General features: G+C 43.8%; 1 protein-coding gene across 9 annotated transcripts; it reads left to right on the top strand.

Annotated features, from left to right (window-relative positions):
• The first annotated feature begins 1,766 nt into the window (after positions 1-1,766).
• On the top strand, positions 1,767-19,860 carry dbn1 (drebrin 1). Of its 9 annotated transcripts, XM_044041681.1 has the most exons (16): positions 1,767-1,917; positions 12,100-12,155; positions 12,260-12,372; positions 12,652-12,726; positions 12,818-12,961; positions 13,037-13,114; positions 13,976-14,127; positions 14,471-14,528; positions 14,727-14,783; positions 14,899-15,013; positions 16,392-16,469; positions 16,952-17,116; positions 17,687-18,123; positions 18,321-18,420; positions 19,289-19,374; positions 19,553-19,860. In XM_044041681.1, the coding sequence occupies exons 1-15, from the start codon at positions 1,835-1,837 to the stop codon at positions 19,342-19,344; spliced, it is 1,767 nt and encodes a 588-aa protein (XP_043897616.1). In that variant the 5' UTR covers positions 1,767-1,834; the 3' UTR covers positions 19,345-19,374; positions 19,553-19,860. The 9 variants fall into 9 exon arrangements, with proteins under 9 accessions (XP_043897616.1, XP_043897617.1, XP_043897618.1 ...); XM_044041682.1 differs by having other exon boundaries at positions 14,727-14,777; positions 19,289-19,860; XM_044041683.1 differs by having other exon boundaries at positions 16,952-17,083; positions 19,289-19,860.
• Positions 19,861-20,879: the final 1,019 nt, after the last annotated feature.

Here is a 20,879-nt window from a genome sequence, read left to right as displayed (position 1 = left end):
ATTCCATTTTAACATTGTATATTTATAATAAAAAATAATGTGTTCATAAAAGCTCTTATTGTTCACGTCCTTAAAGAAATGACGGCAATTCAAAAACAAAAGACAATTATCAGGGTCGTTAAGTGTCTCATATTTAAGGAAATTAAAAATTATATAATTCTAATTATTATTGAACATCCTGCAATGATTCAAAGTCAACACTAGATGGAGACAAATATCACATTTAATAAAGTTTTTAGATGAAAACAATGAAAAAAAAAAGATTAAACCTGTGTGTGTCTCTGTCTCATTGGTTTGGAATGTGAATTTAATTTTTCCTCCACAAAACAGTTTTTTTAACGTCGTCGTCATAGTGACTGAATTTTCCACGTGTGCTGCTCGGTGTCCCCTTCAGAGGAAATGCAGAGGTTGGTGTCTCCTTCAGAGGAAATGCAGAGATTGGTGTCTCCTTAAGAGGAAGTGCAGAGATTGGTGTCTCCTTCAGAGGAAATGCAGAGATTGGTGTCTCCTTCAGAGGAAGTACAGAGGTTGGTGTCTCCTTCAGAGAACGTGCAGAGGTTGGTGTCTCCTTCAGAGGATGTGCAGAGGTGGGTGTCTCCAGAAGAAGTGCAGAGATTAGTGTCTCCTTCTGTATGGGAAGTGTGCAGGGAGCAGAAGTCTCCTTCAGAGGAAGTGCAGTGGTTGGTGTCTCCTTCAGAGGAAGTGCAGAGATTGGTGTCTCCTTTAGAGGAAGTGCAGAGATTGGTGTCTCCTTCAGAGGAAGTGCAGAGGATGTTACCTCATGACTCATCTGTCATTATAGCAACTTCCTCTTTCCTGAAGTGTGTCAGCGCTCCGACTTGGGAGTTTGTGACATCTGCAAAAGTTCTAAAGTCAAATACAAGTCTTATGTTCTTCTGAAGGTGAAGGTGACACCTCATCTTGAAACCCTTGATTTTGACAAGAGCGGACAAGTTCATGCTCTGCCCCCTTTAAGTGGTCAGCAGTTAGAACCTTTTCCCCTGCTGTTGCTTTACAGGCTTGTTTTTGCTCTTCATGTGTTGTTTATGAGCTCTTGTCAGGGTTTGAGGATCCACAGCCTCGTTTCACTTGTAGCATTGAATGAGCTTGTTCAGTGTTTTTTGAGGTTAGTGCTCTCTGACTTCCTCACCTCTTCATCATCATCTTTGATTTCCAGCTGTTGTGGTCACACCTACGGTCAATTTAGAATGACCTATTTACCTGATCCCCTTATCACATGTTTTTGGATTGTGGGAGAAAAAGTCCCTTGTTGTAAAGGTAAGAGTGTTAACCACGACAACAACCGTGTGCCCCATATGTATATACATATATATACATATATGTGTATGCATACACATATATATATACATATATGTGTATGTAAATACATATACAGTATGTATACATATTGGTATATGTATACATATACATATGTATACATATATGTATACAGTACATACACATATATCTGTATATATAGGGACTTATAAGATAAGATTTAAAGGTATAAAAAATGTTATTTGATGACTGAATTTTTAACATCATTTAGATTTTTATTTTCATTTTCCTGACAGTGTGCCACACACACACACACACAATCAGACAGATGAATAAATAATAACTGTCCGCTCTGTCTTTGGTACTAGGACTTGTCAGGCGCTAGGACCCGGAGGACACTGGGCTGCTCTTTGTCTCCACACTGAGAGCTCGCTCTCTCTCTGTCACACACACCATCCTCCTCCTCATCTTCCTCCTCTTCTTCTTCTTCCTCTTCTCTCTCTCTCTCTCCCCCCCTCTCTCTCCCTCTCTCTCTGGATGCTTCTCGGGAACCATCATGGCCGTGAATCTGGGGAAGAACAGACTGACTCTGCTCACCGCCTACCAGGACGTCATCGACGAAACCACCGACACCGACTGGTGAGTTCTGCGGGGCCGAGGGCCGCGCTGCCCGGTCACTGCTGCTCTGAGTCACCGCTGCTCTTACTGACGACGATGTGTGGCTGTTATGCGCTCTGTTCTTCATCTTCTTCATCACCCTACACTGAAATACACACGCACACACACACATTCCTGATTCAGCTCTTTGATGCGTTGATGCAGCAAAAGTCAGACTGAGGGTAAAAAAACTGCAGGTCTGAATCTGGACCAGGTCCTGGATCTGAGGCCTGGACCAGGTCCTGGATCTGAGGCCTGGACCAGGTCCTGGATCTGAGGCCTGGACCAGGTCCAGGAGCAGCTTTGTTTCTTCAGTTGTGTGACTCGTTTACTCTGAAGCAGCTGGAAGCTGGTAACCATTTCAGGCTTTTATTCACAAGTGTGATGTGATCATGTGTGTTCAGTCCTGATCTGATCCGCGTGTTGGTGTGAAAGGTCCTGATGTGACATGAACAGTCCTGAGGTGTGAACAGTCCTGATGATTTCAGGTGTGAACAATCCTGATCTGATCCGCGTTCAGGTGAGATCTGATCCGTGTTAGGTATGAACAGTCCTGATGTGATCATGTGTTCAGTGAACAGTCCTGATGTGATCATGTGTGTTCAGTGTGAACAGTCCTGATCTGATCACATGTTCAGGTGTGAGCAGTGCTGATGTGATCATGTGTGTTCAGGTGTAAACAGTCCTAATCTGATCACATGTTCAGGTGTGAACAGTCCTGATCTGATCACAGTTGAACAGTCTGATGCGATCATGAACAGTCCTGATGTGATCACGTGTTCAGGTGTGAACAGTCCTGATGTGATCATGTGTGTTCAGGTGTGAACAGTCCTGATCTGATCACATGTTCAGGTGTGAACAGTCCTGGATCATGTGTGTTCAGGTGTGAACAGATCTGATGTGTTCAGGTGAATCTGATCACTTGTTCAGGTGTGAACAGTCCTGATGACATCCGTTCAGGTGAACAGTCCTGATTTGAACAGTCCTGATCTGATGTTCAGGGTGAACAGTCCTGATGTGATCATGTGTGTGTGAACAGCCCTGATCTGATCCATGTTCAGGTGTGAACAGTCCTGATGTGATCAAGGTGAACAGTCCTGATCTGATCACATGTGTGAACAGTTCAGGTTCAGTGTGAACAGTCCTGATGTGATCATGTGTGTTCAGGTGAACAGTCCTGATGTGATCATGTGTGTGTGTCCTGATGTGATCATGTGTGTTCAGGTGTAAGCAGTCCTGATATGACCACATGTTCAGGTGTGAACAGTCCTGATGTGATCACATGTTCAGGTGTAAACAGTCCTCATATGATCACATGTTCAGGGTGAACAGCCCTGATGTGATTACATGGTGAAAGTCCTGATGTGATCACATGTTCAGAACAGTCCGATCTGATCATGTGTGAACAGTTCGGATGTGATCACATGTTCAGGTGTCAACAGTCCTGATGTGATCATGTGTGTTCAGGTGTGAACAGTTCGGATGTGATCACATGTTCAGGTGTCAACAGTCCTGATGTGATCACATGGTCAGGTGTCAATAGTCCTGATGTGATCACATGTTCATGTGTGAACAGCCCTGATGTGATCACATGTTCATGCGAACAGCCCTATGTGATCACATGTTCAGGTGGTCCTGATGTGGCATGTTCATGTCCTGATGTGATCACATGTTCAGGTGTCAACAGTTCTCATGTGATCACATGTTCAGGTGTCAACAGCCCTGATCTGATCACATGTTCAGGTGTGAACAGTCCTGATCTGATCACATGTTCAGGTGTTAACAGTTCTGATCTGATCACATGTTCAGGTGTTAAAAGTTCTGAACTGGGTACTTTGAATCTGGTTACATTTGAGTGAAAACGTGTCGTGTTTTTTTGCTGAGTCATGTTCCGTCTTTGACTCTGTGGACATATTGTCTCTTAATGTCGTCTCACGTTTCTTCACTTCGCCAATCTCAGCTACATCGGGCGATAGGCGGGGTACACCCTGGACAGTTCGCCAGTCCATTGCAGGGCCACACACACATAGAGACAAACAACCATTCACTCTCACACTCACTCCTATGGTCAATTTAGAGTGTTGTTTTTGGACTGTGGGAGGAAGCCGGAGAACCCGGAGAGAACCCACGCACACGGGGAGAACATGCAAACTCCATGCAGAAAGGCCCTTGTTCCAACCGTGATGGCATGGGCATGCATGGCTTCCAATGGCACTTGGTCACTTGTGTTTATTGATGATGTGACAAAAGACAGAAGCAGCCGGATGAATTCTGAAGTGTATAGGGATATAATTTCTGCTCAGATTCAGCCAAATGCAGCAAAGTTGATCGGACGGCGCTTCACAGTACGGATGGAAAATGATCCAAAACGTACTGCAAAACCAACCCAGGAGTTTTTTAAAGCAAAGAAGTGGAATATTTTGCAATGGCCGAGTCAATCACCAGATCTCAAGTCAATTGAGCATGCATTTCACTTGCTCAAGACAAAACTTAAGGCAGAAAGACCCACAAACAAGCAACAACTGAAGACAGCTGCAGTAAAGGCCTGGCAAAGCATCACAAAGGAGGAAACCCAGCATTTGGTGATGTCCATGGGTTCCAGACTTCAGGCAGTCATTGCCTGCAAAGGATTCTCAACAAAATATTGAAAAGTAACATTTTTCTTTTCAATGCCCCTGAAATGAGGAGTGTTTGTATAAAAATAGCTACAATTCCTACATGTTTAATCATATATTTTTGTTCAACCCCTTAAATTAAACCTTAAATTCTGCACTTCAATTCCATTGTAGTTCAAATCCAATGTGGTGGCATGTAGAGCTCAAATCATGAAGATTTTGTCACTGTCCAAATATTTCTGAGCCTAACTGTATAATAGATGTGTGTATGTATATATACATATATATATATAAATATATGTATATATATATATATATATATATATATATATATATATATATATATATATATATATATATATATATATATATAAATATATGTATATATGTATATATATATATATATGTATATATATATATATATATATAAAATCATTTTCCTTTGCACATTAATTTATGTTAAACTAATATAAATAATCAACTTTACTGTCTTTTAAAAAAAATCTATTTGACAATAATGCTTCTTTTCCAACATAATAAACCATATCGAACAAAATACCCTCCTTTAGCTCCTATAGCTTGGTGGCAGTGCCTGCACAGTGGACGGACATCGTCTATTGCTTTACCGTCTGTGCCTTGTTTAAAGCCAAAATAGTTCCAAATGCGACTTTTGGATTTTGTTGTTTTTGAGCAAAGTTAGTGGTGCCACTGAAGACGACGCCGCAGCAGACTCGCCGCTCAGGCCCGGTGCTTCTGCCATGGTGAGTGTATTATCTTGTGTTTGTGACTGTAAGCTGTGCGCGCGTCTGGGCGAGACAGAACTTTAGCTTGTGTTTGTTTTGAAACTAATTTCTATCGAAGCGGAGCTATCTTCATGGAGTTCGTTCTTGCCGGCAGAAACACAAGAACAACCAATCAGCTAACAGACGGGCGGAACCAGCGTGCGGAAACAGCCTATCATATCCCCGAACGTCACCAGTAACAAGCAAACAACCAATCATTCAGCAGCTGTGTCGTTAGGTTGCAGTAGTTGGAATGTGGGTTTGTTTACAAGGGAGTAGCATGCAGTGAAAAGCCGGGAGGAGTACCATGGGTATCGTGCAACTCTATACTATACTATGTTTGTATCAGCGCGATCAACTGTTGAGGAATATTTAGATTATATGTCTCTGTGCATGTCCTCGCACAGAGCGACACTGAACATAGGAGCTCAGCTTCACGGCTGAGACACAAACACGTAAGTCACATATGTCACATGTTATGCATGTCACGGATGTCACATGTATGTACTTGAGTACTCCTGTACTTGACAAGTATGTACTTGAGTAGACCTGTACTTGACGAGTATGTACTTGAGTAGTCCTGGACTTGACAAGTATGTACTTGAGTAGTCCTGTACTTGACAAGTATGTACTTGAGCGCACCTGTACTTGGCGAGTATGTACTTGAGCAGTCCTGTACTTGACCAGTATGTACTTGCAAACTTGTATTACTTGCATTTTTGGGAACGACCATGGACTCCACACCACGCCCACTTCCTGTCCCTGTTGTTTTCCCCCAGTGAACCTATACATACACTCCGAAAACTCATTGTCCTTATTTCCTGTGAGTATTTTCCTGTTGAACTTTGACCTGATTTGTATTTTTAGTCTTTGGTTGATTAGTTTTCCTGGTTCAGATTCAGGGTTTGACTGTGAATGACTCTGGATTGTTTGGGTTCGGGTCTGATGGTGTGATTGTTAGATTCTTGTGTATTCACATGAACAGTGGCTCCTCCCCCATCCACCATGAACTGTTGTGGCTCCTCCCCATCCAACGTGAACTTCTGTGGCTCCTCCCCCATCCACCTTGAACCTCTGTGGCTCCTCCCCCATCCACATTGAACTTCTGTGGCTCCTCCTCATGTTTTCAAAATATTTTATGATAATCCTTCGCACAGAGAAACTGAGACTGATTGTTTTGTTTTGTATTTGTGGGTGGAGCCTCTGGGTGTCCCGGTTAACACTGTGAAAGGATGAATGTGAAATCACGTGTTTTAATTCACTCGTCCTCTGACCTACTTCACATTCTGTGTGTGTGTGTGGGGGGGGGTATTTTGGCACATCACCACTCGTCCTCACATTCACAACAGAAATGAGGGGGGGAGGGAGGGAGAGAGAGATTTGATTTTTAAGTCTCCTTTATTTGCTCAGAGCATGTTATTCATTACATTTTGGCTCTGGAGGAGAAAAAAAAACAGAGGAAGAAATTTCAACAAACATAAAATAATCAACTCAGGATTTGACCGAAAACTAAATCATCGTCTTTCACCGAACATAAAACTCCCTTCTCCCCCCACACTTGCAAAAAAACCACCAAATTATTTGTTAATCGATAAAAAGTAAAATCAGTTTTCAGTCTTGTCTTCAGCATTTGCACAAACATCCGTTTAGCATCTACATCCACACTGTTGTCCACTCTATTCTTCCTGGTTAAATAAACGGCCATCTTTGATTGGCCGATTACAAAATTTAATAGCTGACAGTGATTTTTTCTTTTCCTGTCATATTTGTAATCAAGAATAAAAACAGAGTGGGAAAACGTTTCATTAAACAAAGAGAAAACCTGAAACAGAAAGTGAAACAGAGGACTTAATCTGACACACTGTAAAAAACAGTGAAAGACAGTTTCTCTCAGTGAACAGAATGGACATGAATCAGTGACATTTGGATTTACAACAGAGATAAAAGCATTTACAGCCACGGCACCATGGAGAAGCCTCCACTGTAGGTCTCCAGCTTTCTTGGTTAGCGGTGGCTTGTACAGAGCCTTCCACTCAGGCTTCTGAGCTGTTGTGAGGGACAGGTGGGTCCTCCAAGGAGTGTCCACTCTGTCCCTGAGCTTGCTTTGCAATAATGCTTTTAAAACCAAGTAATACATTGTCTTTCCCGTCATGTTCCACAAACCATAATCAATAAAATCATTCACTTTCAAATAAAATCCAGAGTCACTTTCAAGAACAGGAGTAATGTTCATGTTAGGGAAAGAGTCTGTGGGGTCAGGCTGAGCTGAGCCGTCGCAATAGTTCGTTAAAAGAGTCAGTTCAGGATCAGTGAGCTGCTGTTTCCAGTCTTTCAGCAGGAGACCACTCACCCTGACTGGCCTGGTCCCCAGACACTGGGCCAGAGCAGCAGCATTGTCCAGGCGAGGTCCGCACACCTGAACTACACGGCCTAGGGTCAGGACCCTGGCATTGCGCAGTTTCTGGAGTAGGGATGGTCCTGCGACGCAGTGGAGCCGTGTCCCGTGAGTCACTGGTTCTTTTAGGAGCCAGTGCAGAAGAGTCCCCACACTTTGAAGAGTCCTCTATAAAAGGTGGGGAAATTATCCAAGTTAAGCCCACGTAAATCCATTAAAAACAGAGAGTCTGCCAGACCCGGTCCACCACACCGCTCCAGTATGGCGCGAGCCACCGGCCTCCAGACCAAGTCCGAGGGTCCAGTTAAAAAGCGCCGGATGTGTTGGAGTCTGAACGCTGCTCTCCTGCTGGCCAGTTGTACAAGTCCATGGCCCCCCTCCTCTTTTGGGAGAAAGAGGACACTCTGGGGGACCCAGTGCAAACGGTCCCAGAAGAAGTCCACCATAGCGGCCTGCACCCTGGACAGCAGCCTCTCTGGCGGGTCCAGACACATCAGCCGGTGCTACAGCATGGAGGACACAAGGTTATTAATAATGAGGACTCGACCTTTGAAGGACATCTTGGGTAAAATCCATCTCCACCTCTTAAGACGACCTTCAACCTGTTCAATTAAAAGGTCCCAGTTCTGGGAGGTGGAGGCTTCATCTCCAAGATGGACACCAAGGTACTTAAGTCCTCCCCTTCTCCACACTAAGCCCCCGGGTAAAACCAGCTTCTTCTCTAGCCCCTCCCCCACTGCCACAGCTTCGCTTTTCTCCCAGTTAATTCTGGAGGAGGAGAGTTTTCCGAAGTCAGCGGCAGTTTGGGTGAGACCATCTATGTCATCCTGAGTCCTCACAGACAGAATGACGTCATCAGCGTACGCTGACAATTTAAAACAGCCCTCACAGCTGGGAAAGGACAGACCAGACAGACGAGACCTCAGCTTGTGGAGAAAAGGCTCCAGGGCCAGAGAGTAGAGCATGCCCGACATTGAGCAGCCCTGTCTAACACCTCTCTGGACCTTAAAAGGAGCGCTTAGTCTACCATTGACTTTCAGCACACTCTCAATGTCACTGTACAAGACCCTGATCTTAGCTATGAATCCTGAGCTGAAGCCAAAAGCCTGCAGCGTCTGCCACAGGTAATGGTGTTCAACTGTGTCAAAAGCTTTTTCTTGATCTAGAGAAATCAGACCAAACTCTGAGCCTAATGAACTAGAGAGGTCCAATGAGAAGGAGCATCCATCTCCGCGACGTTCTGGAAGCGTGACCGAACCAGGGCACCATGGGCGTGAAAACCCAGCAGGTCGGACAGAGCTGAGCGTTTGACTTTGAGAACTTCAATGTGTTCTCGGTCTCCTGTTGAGTCTGCTTGGTTTTGCAGTTCCACCACTTCTCTCTCCAGATCTCTCATAGACCTGGTCATGTCTCTAGTGACACTGAGAGTGTACTGCAAGCAAAGCTGTTTGATCTGAACCTTTCCCACGTCCCACCACTGCTGCAGAGAACTGTACTCGGACTTAGTCCGTCTGAAATAAAACCAAAAATATCTGAGTGACTCTTTAAAACCATTATCGGTCAACAGTGTGGTGTTAAAGTGCCAGTACGCACTTCTGCATTTCACGTTCTTTATAAAAACCACACACTGCACCAGGGAGTGATCGGAGAACCCGACAGGGCTGATCACACTGCTCTTAAAAACATTAAAATGATGCTCGTAACAATAAAACCTATCGAGTCTTGCTAAAGACAGTATGTTGCCTCTAGAGTGAACCAGTTTCATCTTCTCAAACTGAGCAGTCACTTTTAAAAGTCGGCCTGGAACGACCTCGTCGACAGTGAAGTTAAAATGTGTGAATTCTCTGGAGAAGAGAATCCCGACCCCCCCACTGTTACTTTCCTTGTGACTTAAAAAACCAGCTCCCCATTCCACTCCTTTCTCCAGTCACACTCATTATCAGAGGTGCTGTGTGTCTCTTGAATAAAAGTGACATTCAAAATTAATTTTGTATCAAATTTAATTTGTATCAAATTAAAAAGTGCAGCTCTCTTCTCATGTAGAAATAATTCAACATGGTGTTGAGTGGGGGACATTGTCCCGACATCTGGAGCCAGGGACTAATAACGGCCATCTTCAAAAATGGATTACAGCAATACCTCGCTGATCACAATATCCTCAGTCAAACTGCATTCATACAACCATAGAACCACACGCTACACCACACGCTACACACACAAAGTTATAGAGAAACATTTAAATCAAAATAAATCTTAAATATTTTCCTGTTTTGTAGACTTTGAAAAAGCCTCTGACTCAATTTGGCACGAGGGCATCCTGCATCATCTAAACAATGTACCTTAACAATAAGTGTGCAGTCAAAATCCAAGACAAAAGAACAGACTTTTTCTCCCAGAACCGAGGAGTAATGCAAGGAAACAGTCTGAGCCCAACACTTTTCAACATCTACATAAATCAACGAGCAAAAACATTAGATGACTCGTCAACGCCACGCCTCTTCCTGAAAAACACACACATCAAATGTCTCTGGTATGCAGATGATCTAGTGCTGCTGTCCAACTCTGAAGAGGGACTACAACAGCTCCTAGACCCGAAGAGGGACTACAACAGCTCCTAGACCTGAGGAGGGACTACAACAGCTCCTAGACCTGAAGAGGGACTACAACAGCTCCTAGACCACCTTCAACAATTCTGTCAGTCAACAAGAAGAAAACTAAGATCATGGTGTTTCAGAATGAGAAACACACATACACATACACAAACACAAACACAAACACAAACACATACACATACACATACACATACACATACACAACACACAAACACATACACACTCTTACACAATCACATACACACAACATACACAAACACAAACACAAACACAAACATAATCATAAACATACACACATACACAACACACACATACATACAAACACACAACAAACACATACACAAACAATATACACTAACACATACACTTACACACACATACACATACACATACATATACACATACACAACATACACACAAACACACATATACAACACATACACACACACTTACACAAACACATACATAAACACATACACTTACACATACACTTACACAAACACAAACACATACACATATACACTTACACAAACACATACACATATACAAACACATACACACACAACACACATACACATACACAAACACATACACTACACAAACACATACACTTACACTTACACACATACACAAACACATACACTTACACACATAATCATAAACATACACTTACACAAACACACACATTACACAAACACATACACACAAACATATACACACATACACAAACACATACAAACACATACACACACAAAAACACATACACAAACACTTACATACATACATATACATATACACATACACACACATACATACACATACATACACATACACAACACACATACGCACATACACATACACACAAACACAGACACACAAACACATACACTTACACAAACACATACACTTACACATACACATACAATACACTCACACTTACACAAACACATACACATACACATACAATTACACAAACACATACACACACACATACAGTTGCACTTACACAAACACATACACTTACACCATCCAGAAAAGAGCCATCTCATTCTATAAACACCTCCAAACCAGTGACCCCGCCTCATACCACCAACAACCCTCCCCTGCCTCAAAACACCCCCAAAATATCTGGCCCAATCAAATGATCACCACACAAAAGGGCAATGATATTACTTACTGGGAAAAGTCAAGAAAACTCACAGCAAACTAGAATGTTACCTGGCATTAAACTGTGAATACACATGAGCACAATATCTGACTACAGACCACAGAGCCCAGACTGAGGAAGACCCTGACCCCATACAGGACTGACACAGACAGACCTGGCAACCAAGAGAGGACAGACAGACGTGCACTTCTTACTACACTGCCACACATACAAAGACCTGAGAGACTTGTTTTTCCCCAAAATCTGCAATAATACAGTGAATTTGAAAACATCCCAGACAAAGCAGCATTACAGTTTGTCCTGCAAGAGAAAAGGACATGCACCATGAAGCACAACATGTGTCTAACTGCTGAGACTGAGGGACAGACAGAGAGACTAAGGGACAGAAGAGCAGCTGCTCTCTGTATTTACTACTCATAATATGTGTGTTTATACAGATATTGTAGATATTGTATATGGTGTGGGGCTGTCAGGGACATTATTCAGAATAATCTCGCACTAACACATGTTTAATTTAACTTAATTTTTTCTGATTGACAGCTGACGTGTACGTGAAATTTGATTGACCTACTGTCTGTCTGTCTGTCTGCAGGGCCTTGTTCACGTACGAGGACGACAGTGATGATTTGACTCTGGCAGCATCAGGAGGTTTGTCCTCGTCTGTCTCTCTGTGTGTCACTTATTCTGTCCATCTGCTCTGTGTTGTTGTTGTGACACAGTGTGTTGTCATTGTTGTTGTTGTTGTGGTACAGGCGGTGGACTGGCACAGATCACGTTGACCTTTGACATCAGCAGAGTGATGTACGGCTTCTGCAGCCTGAAGGAAGCGACTGCTGCTCTGCCACGATACATCCTCATCAACTGGGTTAGTGTGTGTGTCTGTGTGTGTGGGGGGTATCACTGAGGGTCAAAGGTCACAGCACAATTTTAATTCAGCAGACAGACAGACACAGGACATAATCATGAGCCAGTAAAAAGCGTAATCATGACAAAAATCATGATTTTTCCCAGTTTTCATCATCTGTTTGTTTTTGATTTCATGATTAATTTGTTTATTGTTCATAACTCAGCCCCTCTCTCTCTCTCTCTCTCTCACTCACTCACTCACTCACTCACACACACACACACACACACACACACACAGGTGGGGGATGATGTCCCAGATGCCAGGAAGTGCGCCTGTGCCAGTCACGTCGCCACCATCGCAGACTTCTTCCAGGTCAAAAACACACACACACACACACACACACACACACACTTTGACTGGATGAAAGGGTGAAGTTATGTCAAGCTTGTCTGTGTCTCTTCAGGGCGTCGAGGTCATTGTCAATGCCAGCAGTCTGGACGACATCGAACCCTCGGCCATCGGTCAGCGACTGACCAACGGGACGGCAGTGGTGGCCAGTCCTGTTCTGAGCCGCCTGAGAACCAAAGAGGAGGAGCTTAGAGACGTGGTGTGAACACACACACACACACGCACACACACACACACAGGTGTACTTGTTGTTGAAGTGTTCCATTGTTTCCAGGGAACAGTTTACGAGAAGACGAACGCTGAGGTGGAGATGAAGAAGATCAACAGAGAGGAATTCTGGGAGCAGGCTAAGGTAAGACGAGGAGGAGGAGACTGTCCACTCACACACAGATCTGTCACTTTAAGAAAACTTATCAGACAAATAATAATGTTACAGTATTGTCATTCTGAGCAAGAACGGCAACATGTTCAAGGTGTGCCGTCAGTGTTTAAACATGGACGTCGGCCGGTTCCATCTCCACACCTGCAGGTGGGGGTCGTGGCTCGGGGGAGTGTATGTAAATGTGAATACTCCAGATTTATCGTGTGAGCTTCTTTGAACTCTCTCAAATTGGGGAAGTATGACAGTGTTTCCTTTCTGTAAATCTCTGGCTACCACTGTCGACTTGGACATGTGCAGGGGCTCCTCTGCACATATGCAGAGGAGCATGGCTCCTGCCCCTCAGATGTCATGAAGTGGAGTTTTCGGCACCTCCCCTTTGGACGGCCTAACCCAGCAGGAGAATCAGAATATGTGCTTTCCAGCTCATCCAGTAACCACCGGACCTGACGCGAATTTAAACCTTCTGCCGTGATCTTGACAACATTCGTGACTTGTGTGCATTCCGGCCTCTTGGTGAAACGTCAGTCTGTCTGTCCAGAGACGAGATGTTACTAGATCACCATCATCTTCACATTTAGAATTACATTTTAAAAACTAAAAAATTCAAATAAAATATTATATTATACATATATTATTAAATATTATATTATGAATATCTTTTAATTAAATACTCATTCATTATTTTCAAACGCCCCAGGGAGCCGGATCAGATACACTCCCCCCATGGGTTAAACACCCCTGCTCGAATCCAATCCTACAGCCCTGGATTAACCACGATCTCTGTGAATGATGTCTGTTTGTCTTTCCTCTCGTCCATGTGTTACATCTCAGCGTGAGGAGGAGCTGAGGAAGGAGGAGGAGCGAAGGAAAATGGCAGAGGAGCGACAGCGTTACGAGGAGGAGCGAATGGAGCTGGAGAGGAAGGAGCAGGAGAACAGAGAGAAGATGTACAAGGAGAAGGAGCTTCAGATCCAGGAGCACAGGTGAGTGGACTTCACCATGTCACCACCTCACCACGTCACAACCTCACCACATTACAACCTCACCACGTTACAACTTCACCACCCTCACCACGTCACAACCTCACCATGTCACCACCTCACCATACCTCCATGTCCTCACCCTCACCTCACAATCTCATCCGTCACCACGTCCACCACCTCACCGTCCACCACCTCACCACCTCACCATGTCACAACCTCACCACGTCAAAACCTCACCATGTCACAACCTCACCACGTCACCACCTCACCACGTCACAACCTCACCACTTCACCATCTTACCATGTCACAACCTCACCATGTCCGTGTGTGTGTGTGAAACAGGAAGAAGATGCAGGAAGAGGAGGAGTCCAGAGAGAGGTTGAGGAACCAGACGACTTTAGTGAGTGTTTGTACACACACACACACACACACACACACACACGCACGCTGCCTGCTGATTGGCTGCTGAGTTGTGTAGGAGACAAACACAATCATGATTGATGTGTTGTTGATAATATTGACAGCTAATCCTGACACAGTGTTTGTCGCCTCCTGCTGGTGTAAATGTAAATGTGTACTTTCTGCTGTTTGTCTTCAGGCTGCAGAGCCGAGCGTTGAAGACCTGAACCTGGACAAGAAGGAGTCAGAGGTGGAGGTGATTCTGAATAATGAGTCAGTCACTTAAATAATGAGTTTAAGTGACTGGGTTAGGGTGAGGTCAAAGGTTACAAATGTTTTTTATGAAATAAATGTTTTTTGTATTTTTTCAGGAGGCGAAGGCTATCATTGCTCAGCGTCAGGCTAATCCTCGAGAGTTCTTCAAACAGAAGGAGCGAGCGATGACCTTCAGTGTGGACACGTCCCCTGTCTCTGTCCACAGGACCGGTAAACACACAACCTCACCACGTCACAACCTCACCACGACACACACACTCACAGACACACACACACGCACACACGCGCTCTCATTTCCTGCTCCGCCCTCTATAAAAATCCTGCACAAGACCCTGGTCCTAACCCGGACCACTGTGGACCACTTTGGAACATCACTGTGGATGACCACTGTGGACGTGTGTCTCACCTGTGAATGTCCAACAGTAGACGACTCCACTGGTTTGAAAATGTTTGATCGTCAGTAAACGTTTGTCTTTGTTCCATGTTTGCACTGCTTTTCGTTTCTGTCCATTTTTAAGTCTGTCCTGTCCTCGCAAACAAAGACATGGGACAAGAGTGAGACATGAGTTTGACATGAGTGTGACATGAACATGAGTGTGACAAGAGTGAGACATGAGTGAGATATGAGTGAAACAAGAGTGTGAAATGAGTGAGACATGAGTGTGACATGAGTGTGACGAGAGTCACAAGAGTGAGAACACTTGAAATTGAAACAAGGGTGTGACATAAGGTGTATGAAGTGTGACATGGGGTGTGACATAGTGAGATAGGTAAGAGATTTATAGGGGTGTGACAAAAGAGTGAGACAAGGAAGTGTGACAAGTGTGACATGAGTGAGATAGGGTGAAACAAAAGGTGAGACATGGGTGTGATATAGGTGAAACAAGAGTGTGACATATAGGAAGTGGGAACATGAAGTAAGAGATATAAGGTAAGCAAAAGAGTGTGACATGAGTGTGACATGAGTGAGACATGAGTGAGATATGAGTGAAACAAGAGTGTGACATGAGTGTGACATGAGTGAGACATGAGCGAGACATGAGTGAGACATGTGACCTCACAAACCTCTGATGAGGCGTCTGATAAATATCTGCACTTTTATTTTATTTTATTTACTTTTTATTGAGACTTTACTTTTTTAAGCTTTTTATTAAAACTTATTTTGAAACTTTCAAATGGATTTTATTTTGAGATTTTTTGATGCTTTTATAAAAACCAACAGACGCCACCTTGTGTTCTTTCTGGTGAACTGCATGCTGTTAACACTAACACTCTTCCTCTGTCTCTCTCTCTCTCTCTTCCTCCCTCACTTGTCTCCCCATTTCCTCGTTCACTCCCTCCTTTCTTTGACTTCTTTGGTTCCTCTCATTTTTTCCCCCATAATCCTCTCTGCCTCTCATCATTTTCCCTCTGGGTTAAACTGGGTCGTCGTCGTCTATCTCGTCTCATCTTTGTCCTGGTGCGTCGCTTTGTGTCCTTGTGTGTGTGCCCACCTGTGTGTGTGTGTGTGTGTGTATACCTGTGTGTGTGTGTGTGTGTGTGTGTGTGTGTGTGTGTGTGTGTGTGTGTCTGTCGTGCTGACCGTCAGGTCGCCTGGACAGCCCGTTCTTGAAGCAGCAGCAGCACAGTCCCAGCAGCTCAAAAGCCCCGCCCCTCGCTGCAGCCGGTACGTACTTTTACCAAAAATAAAAGAAAACAACAGAAGACGGTGAAAAAGACGAAGAAACGAGTTGTGATGAGACAAATGTCCACATCATCACACTCACACAGGTTTGTGTGTGTGTGTTTGAAGTCGCTGCTGCTCATTGGCCTGTGTTTGAGAGCAGAGAAAAGGGGGAGGAGCTCTGTGTTTGTTTACAGGTTGTGTGTGTGAGTGTGTGTGTGTGTGCGTGTGTGAATCAAACTACAACTACTCATTAGTGTGGGCGGAGTCATCCACTGATGTTTACCTGTGGTGTACAGACACTGATCTGTCTCCGCGTGGACGGAATGTCCGCGTTTTTACCACTGGACCTGAACGGCCAAAAGACGGCATATACCAGCTAATGTAAACCCTGGTTCTGGTCTGGTTTCTTCTGGTCTGACCTGGCCTGGTTTGCTGGTTTAACCTGGTTTTGTTGTCGTTGATGATTTTGTTGTCATTTCCAGGTGATGATGATGATGGTGATGATGAAGCGAGCACAGAGCACAACATGTCTGCCGTGTCGCCCATTCCCAAAATCGTCACCACAGCCATTAAAGAGGACGTGGGCGGGGAAGAGGACGCCACAGACGTGGGCGGTGAGACCCAACCAACCAGTCATCAGGATGCCTGTAATGCTAAGCTAGTCTACAGAGACTGTATCTCAGTCTCATGCTAACACGTTTTAACTAGCCTGTAATGCTAAGCTAGTCTACAGAGACCATATCTCAGTCTCATGCTAACAAGTTTTAACTAGCCTTTAATGCTAACAGCAGACTAAGAATTTACAGCTAAATGTGTTGATGTCATTTCTGATTATGACGTGTTAATCTGTTCATCTCATTAATCTATTCATCTCAGTCTGTTAATCCTAATGTCTGCGTGTTTGACCATGTTTTTTTTGTGTCTTTATTTCAGACTGACTCTTGTTTCTACCTAGTTAGCATTAGCATTAGCATGATCAGGCTGTGAACTTAACTACTAAAGTTAGCGTGCCAACCAGCTAGCCTGGTCCTTGTTTTTGCCTTGGTCCTGGGCCTTGTTTTTGTTTCACTTAGAAATAAACTAAAGTTTTGTACAGTCCACTTTAGTACGGATTGGAATGGTAAAGTCCTGGATCAGACTTGTGTTTCCACTGAGAACAGTACCTGTACTTGGTAGGCGGAGAGTGGGTGGTACCTGATTTTGTTTGTGGTCTTCAGATCTGGAGCACCAACCTCCGGTTCAGGAGTCTGCAGCCTCTAAACCCGTGCAGAGTGTCGCTCCTCAGGCCCGAGACTCCTCCGACTTCTCTGTGTGGGAGTCTGGGACAGACAGTCTTGTCAACCTGTGGGACAGCAGCACGGCTCCACCCACCCCCCCCCGAAACTCCTCCCACTCCACCAATCTGGTGGACCTGATGGGCGACGATGTCCTGACCAGCGCCGCCAGCAGTCGACCTCAGCCTCTCCTCAGTTTCGACGAGATGATGATCGCCGCTGAGGACGAACCGTCCAGTCTGGTGGACGTGACTGGTTCTGACCAGATGACTCTCAGCTACCAGCATGCTTTGCAGCACGCATCAGGGGCAGAGCCAGAGCAAGATGATGGACAGCTACTGATGACCAATGGAGAGACACTGCTGAAAGAAGGAACACAGGTCAGAGGTGATGGTGATGAAGATGATGATGATGATGGTGATGAAGATGATGACAATGGTGGTGATGATGATGATGATGGTGATGATGATGATGGTGAAGATGATGGTGGGGATGATGATGGAGATGGTGATGAAGATGATGGTGAAGATGATGGTGATTTATGTTCAAACTCAGATTTCATTTTTTTTCCTCACAGGTGAGTGAAGGATACTTCAGCCAATCACAGGAGGAAGAATTCGGCCAATCAGAGGATTCTTCAGCCAAACCAGTGCCGGTCTTTTATAACAAGCCTCCAGGTGAGAAAGAAAAGCTGTGTTTCCATCATGGTTCAGTTCAGCAGCAGTAACAGTAGTAACAGAAGCAGTAACAGCAGCAGTAACAGCAGCATCATCAGCAGCAGCAGTAACAGCAGCATCATCATCAGCAGCAGTAACAGCAGTAACAGAAGCAGTAACATTAACAGCAGTTACAGCAGCATCATCATCATCAGCAGTAACAGCAGTAACAGCAGCATCAGCAGCAGTAACAGAAGCAGTAACAACAATAACAGCAGCATCATCAGCAGTAACAGAAGCAGTAACAGCAGCATCATTGTCAGCAGCAGTAACAGCAGCAGTAACAGTAACAGCAGTAACAGAAGCAGTAACAGCAGCATCATCATCAGCAGCAGTAACAGTAACAGCAGTAACAGAAGCAGTAACAGCAGCATCATCAAGCAGCAGTAACAGAAGCAGTAACAGCAGCATCATCATCATCAGTAACAGAAGTAACAGTAGCATCATCATCAGCAGTAACAGAAGCAATAACAACAGCAGCAGTAATAGCAGTAACAGAAGCAGTAACAGCAGTAACAGCAACAGAAACAGCAGTAACAGAAGCAGTAACAGCAGGATCATCATCAGCAGTAACATCATCAGTAACGTCATGTGACGTTACACTGGTGAAGACGTCTTTGTCTCCGCAGAGACGTGATCATGTGACGTTACACTGATGAAGACGTCTTTGTCTCCTCAGAGACGTGATCGCGTGACGTTACACTGATGAAGACGTCTTCGTCTCCTCAGAGACGTGATCGATTGACGTTACACTGATGATGACGTCTTTGTCTCCTTAGAGACGTGATCGCGTGACGTTACACTGATGAAGACGTCTTTGTCTCCTCAGAGATCGACATCACGTGCTGGGACGCAGATCCTGTGGCTGACGATGATGACGAGTAACTGACCGATGTGTTGGACCAAGAGGAAGAAGTACGTGCGCTTTATGAAGAAACCTTTTTTTTCTAAAAAACAGAAAACAAAGTACTACTACTAATAATAATAATAGTCATAATAACCAGTCTTCTGTATTATCTTTTAGAGGAAAAAACAAACAGTAGCCACTTTGTGTTTGTAATTGTATTTATTTTGTTTCTTTTTTGCTGTGCAGATGTAATTGCTGGAGCAAAGACTTTTTTTTAATTGTGTACATGATTTAATCCACGTTACCGTAGCGACTGCTGCATATTAGAGACGATGACGCCCGGTGGTTCGGCGGGTGAGTGGGCGACGCACCTCGTCTGTAGTGCTTTAAAAATAATAACCTCCTGTTTTCACCTCCTCTTCTCCTCCACACTCGTCTACGTCAGCGAGGAAACGTTGATTTCTTCTGAGTCACACTGTGGCTCCTTTTCACCTTTTTCACTCCTTTTGTATGATTTTACGACTGAATTCAAGATTAAATGGCTTCTAAATTCACGGCAGTGCAGTCCAAGTTCTTCCACTATTCTTCACTTTGTCTTTCTTTTGTCTTTTCCCTGAACATGTGTCACTGTAATTCACTCTATTGTTAGGGTTGTTATTACTCATGGAAAATGGATGAATTATTATTATTATTATTGTTAGAGCCATACCTACCTGAAGGCCACAGTAGGTGGTGCTCTGCACTGTGCAGGAAGGTGTTAAATAGAGCAACAGGTAATTACTCGGCAGGTGTGCTGCTGACTGGGGAAGCATGACATGACGTTTTTTGACCGCCGCCGCTGTCCGTTTTGATTAATAAATGTTAATAAAAGATGACGCGTCAACTACTACCAGTACAGCAGCCCCCTCAAGTGGCTTAGGTTCGTTTTGTTGTTTTATTTTAAGAACAAGTCACTATAATTATTATTATTATTATTATTAATATTATTATTCATAATAACATAATTATTATAAATATTATTACTACTATTAATAATAATATAATGATAGCATTATCATTATAATAACGATAATGCTAACAATAAGAATTATAATAAGAATTATTATTACCATTGTTTTTTATCATCATTATTATTATTATAATAATGTGAACTTATAATATTATAATATAAAAATTGTTTCCTGGTTCCTCTCCTCCCTCTCGTCCTTCTGAGTCTGGTTCTGCACATGTCTGGTTCTGAGTCTGGTTCTGCACATGCCTGAGTCTGGTTCTGCACATGTCTGGTTCTGAGTCTGGTTCTGCACATGCCCTGGTTCTGCACATGCCCGAGTCTGGTTCTGCACATGTCTGGTTCTGAGTCTGGTTCTGATTTTTTCTCTTTTTCTCTCCACTGCCCCCTGGTGTTTGCTCATTGTGTGAACTGTTGTTGTTTCTGAGACTTGAGATTATGAATGTTAGGAGTTGTTTTACAAATAAAACTGAGAACAAACACGTGGGGAGAATGTGTAAACTCTGCTAATCAGTGCTAAACTTGTCATAAAGTGTATGAAGCAGATGAGAAAAGAATATGTTT

The sequence above is a fragment of the Solea senegalensis genome, linkage group LG13, assembly GCF_019176455.1.
Source record: "Solea senegalensis isolate Sse05_10M linkage group LG13, IFAPA_SoseM_1, whole genome shotgun sequence".
NCBI classification, from domain to species: Eukaryota; Metazoa; Chordata; class Actinopteri; order Pleuronectiformes; family Soleidae; genus Solea; species Solea senegalensis.
Note: the sequence above shows the minus strand (reverse complement) of the source record. Positions and strands in the feature narration are given on the sequence as shown.